We start from the raw sequence: 3261 nt of genomic DNA on the forward strand, positions 1-3261 counted from the left end.
CCGCATTATAGAGAAGACCGACTGCTTCAGCTGATGCGCCCTCTATTCCTTCGTCCTAAACTTTAATTATCTTCCCTAGTTCTTACAATTCAATCCCTTCAAGATTTGTGGTGGCATTTTTTTGTGGTATGCGATCATATTATTCATTCACTTATAGCTTCAGCAGAAACTCATATGAGAATATGAGATAGTTTGTTTGCTCGAGCCATAGTACAAATGCTAAGATTTGTATGCTTCAATTTTTACATACCACTCAATTCCATTTCAATTTCAGCCTCTTCAGCTCTCCTAACATATATATATATATATATTACTATTAACATGTATAAGAATTGGGCCGTACGTATATAAATAGTATGGATTCCTATTTTATACTTATTTAAATACATGGAATGCTCCATATATGCATCCCGATCTCTCGGTGTGCTTGACTAAATATTATTATTTAAAAAAATATAATTTTTATTTAGAGAGATAATGAATGATTAAGAAAAAAATTGAGCGGTGTGCTCTAATTAAACTATATCAGGTACATTTTCGTAAAGTAAAATTCATATCCCAAGTCGCCGAGGTTGGCATAGCCACTAGCCAGTCGCTCACCGATCGGTCACGTGGACAGCCAGTCACGACGAGTGGCTGAAATAAGTAATTTAATTAAATAAAATAACTGTTTTAAAAATCTCTTCTTTGACCTGCAAACCATTTCTACTAAAGAATTATAAACATGATATACTATTTTTTTCGGAAAACGAGATACAAACAAATACTTTTACACACAGCAACAAAAGTTCTCTTTCCTTCCCTGGCTCTAATTGACATGTAAATTGTGGATTGAAGGCGCGGAGAACTGAAAAGTTGCTGCAGGATAAAACAAGAATCACTCGGACATGAAAATCTCCATTAAAATAGGAGATGAATTTGGTTCATCAACGCATCATGCCGCCTTGCACTGGCGGTGGCTGTACCATTCCAACACCCTGTATTCTATCCATGTTGCCTTGCCATCCTGCAAAAATCCCAAGCTTTTCTCAACACAGTTCTATCAATCGATTGTAACTTATTTACAGAGAAATATGGGAAGGAGAAGAGATAGATGAATGTACCCAAGGACATGTTGAATCCACGGTTCTGGAGCTCACGATAAGCTTGGCAGAGAGCACAGGCTTCGCAACAGCAGTGCACAAGACAATCATTGCAGGGGCTTTCTGGAAGCTCATACAGCGCGCGCAATTTCGACCGATAAACACACGAGTATAAGCACGGGCATCCCGTCACCAGCGCCACCAACGCGTACAACGCGCCGCCCGTTCCACACGCTTCAAATTATAAATCAAATAATAAAAATCAATCACTCGTTAAATCTTTCATAAAATTAGATTGATCGATCGATGGAGCTTAGCTGATGGCTTACATGTTGATCCGCGGTCCACTATCTCTGCAATCCGGCCGAAGGTGATGCAGGGACAAAAGAAAGTCAGGCAACCTGCCATTGAAATCAAACAAGTTTGATAAGTGAAGGAGATTGAAACATAGAACTAATGAATTTAGAAGATATGGAACATTATGTGCTTACAGTTGCCCCAATCGTCGGGGCAATCACAGAGGCCGGTGGACCATTGAGAAGGTGCTTGAGGTTGCAATCCGGGCATTGACGCCGGAGGAGCATTGGTCCGATAGCCGGCCGCCATGGGAGGAGTAGCGTTAGGCTTGTAATCTGCCATGGATTTGGGAATTGAGTCTACTTTAATATCTCTATATAAATTGTAGTGGGTGGGTGGTCTGTTGACTAGTGGTTCTATTGTCAAAGAGATAAGACGATTTGAGCGAGTCATGGGCTGATAGACTCAAATATATCACATAAATCGTGTGGGCCAAATGATGGAAACTGCGAAGCGTCTAGGAAGATGCCAGCTTAATTAAACATGAATGGTGAGCAGCTCAGATTTGTTGGAAGTTTTTTTTCTTAAAATAGTTTTGTTTATTTTTTTTGTTCAAGTAGAGTGATAAAAATAAAATTAATTTAATATAAAATTTTGATTTTATATTGTATGCCCGAAAAGCCTCAAAATCGAGTTCAATATATGAAGTTAGTTGGCCAAATCAGATCTACCAGAAGAGAAAAGCGAATAACTCTGACAAGAGATGAACTTTACCATGAAGATCAACTCCAGAGAAGATCAATTTTTCTAAAAGATTAACTCTGGAAGGAGATCAATCCGCCCAGGAGATTTATTTCCTATACTACAAGTTATCAGAATAATATTAATTAAAATGCCCATGTTAGACTAAGATAAAGAAGATAAATAAAAAAAATCTATTGAGACTCTGGTATAACAAATACTTTGTTGGTATCTGATAAATAAATCCCTATATAAATATAGTTGGTCAATGTAATAAGGAAACATTTCAAATGCTGCGGCGGGATGCAACTTACCCTTTACTAGTTTTCACTATTATATTTGTTAATTCTGCTTTTAGTATTATTAAATGGTTGTTTTGTGAATATATTTTTGTTGTGAGATATATACTTCCTGGCATAGAAATGAGACGAAAAAGAACACAAGCAAACACAGATCGTTTACGTGGTTCGATCCAACTGGATCTACGTTCACGGAAGGGAATAAATCAAATAGTTCGCTAAGGCAAAAGAAATGGAGAACACATAGCTTATACATAGAGATGAGCCCTCATCTTCCTTCTATGACCTCTCTCTCAAGCGACACCTTGATACAAAGCCTCAAGATGCTCTCCTCCTCTCTAGCTCTCTAGCTATTCTCTCCTCCTTTGTGGTAGCTTAAGAACTCTTCCCTTGCTCTCATAAGCCTCGCACCCTTAAGATTTCTTCCCTTTCTCTCATAAGTCTCACACCCTTAAGATTTCTTCCCTTGCCCTCCTAAGCCTCACACCCTCTCTATTTATAGAAGCGTAGGTGAGCGGTATGTGGGAGGTAGGTGAGCGGTAGGTGGGAGGTAGGTGAATTGTAGGTGAGATGTGGTAGGTGAGAGGTACCACATTGCGAAAGTACCATTTTACCTTAGTTCATTAATTTGGGGTCAAAATAACAATTCTACACCTTGACCCTCAATTGAGAAGTTTCGAGGTAAAGATTCCCCTCCACCTGACCCCTGAGGGGCCCTCAGCCCTTGCTTGAGTCTGCTAAGTCCAAACAGTACATGGACTTAGCAATCACGGTTCTTCCGATAAGAGAGTACAACCCTTTTTTCCTGACTCCTTGTATGACGACACGAGGGTCTTTGGTTA

At 39.2% G+C, this 3261-nt stretch overlaps 1 protein-coding gene across 1 annotated transcript; it reads right to left on the minus strand.

The window, feature by feature from the left end:
* Nucleotides 1–662: 662 nt before the first annotated feature.
* LOC110034149 (protein PLANT CADMIUM RESISTANCE 2-like) lies at nucleotides 663–1803 on the minus strand. The gene is made up of 4 exons (XM_020738438.1): nucleotides 1574–1803; nucleotides 1412–1483; nucleotides 1104–1316; nucleotides 663–1006 (listed from the first exon to the last, which is right to left on the minus strand). The coding sequence occupies exons 1-4, from the start codon at nucleotides 1719–1721 to the stop codon at nucleotides 927–929; spliced, it is 513 nt and encodes a 170-aa protein (XP_020594097.1). The 5' UTR covers nucleotides 1722–1803; the 3' UTR covers nucleotides 663–926.
* Nucleotides 1804–3261: the final 1458 nt, after the last annotated feature.

This window comes from Phalaenopsis equestris, unplaced genomic scaffold (assembly GCF_001263595.1).
Source record: "Phalaenopsis equestris unplaced genomic scaffold, ASM126359v1 Scaffold000002, whole genome shotgun sequence".
NCBI classification, from domain to species: Eukaryota; Viridiplantae; Streptophyta; class Magnoliopsida; order Asparagales; family Orchidaceae; genus Phalaenopsis; species Phalaenopsis equestris.

Bases quoted from the DNA above. Each gene is read 5' to 3' on its own strand.
- LOC110034149 (XM_020738438.1), bottom strand. From the start codon at position 1,721: ATGGCAGATTACAAGCCTAACGCTACTCCTCCCATGGCGGCCGGCTAT. The intron at 1,317-1,411 runs GTAAGCCATCAG...TATAATTTGAAG, and splicing joins AGTGGACCGCGGATCAACAT to CGTGTGGAACGGGCGGCGCG. The intron at 1,007-1,103 runs GTACATTCATCT...GGATTTTTGCAG, and splicing joins TGGATTCAACATGTCCTTGG to GATGGCAAGGCAACATGGAT.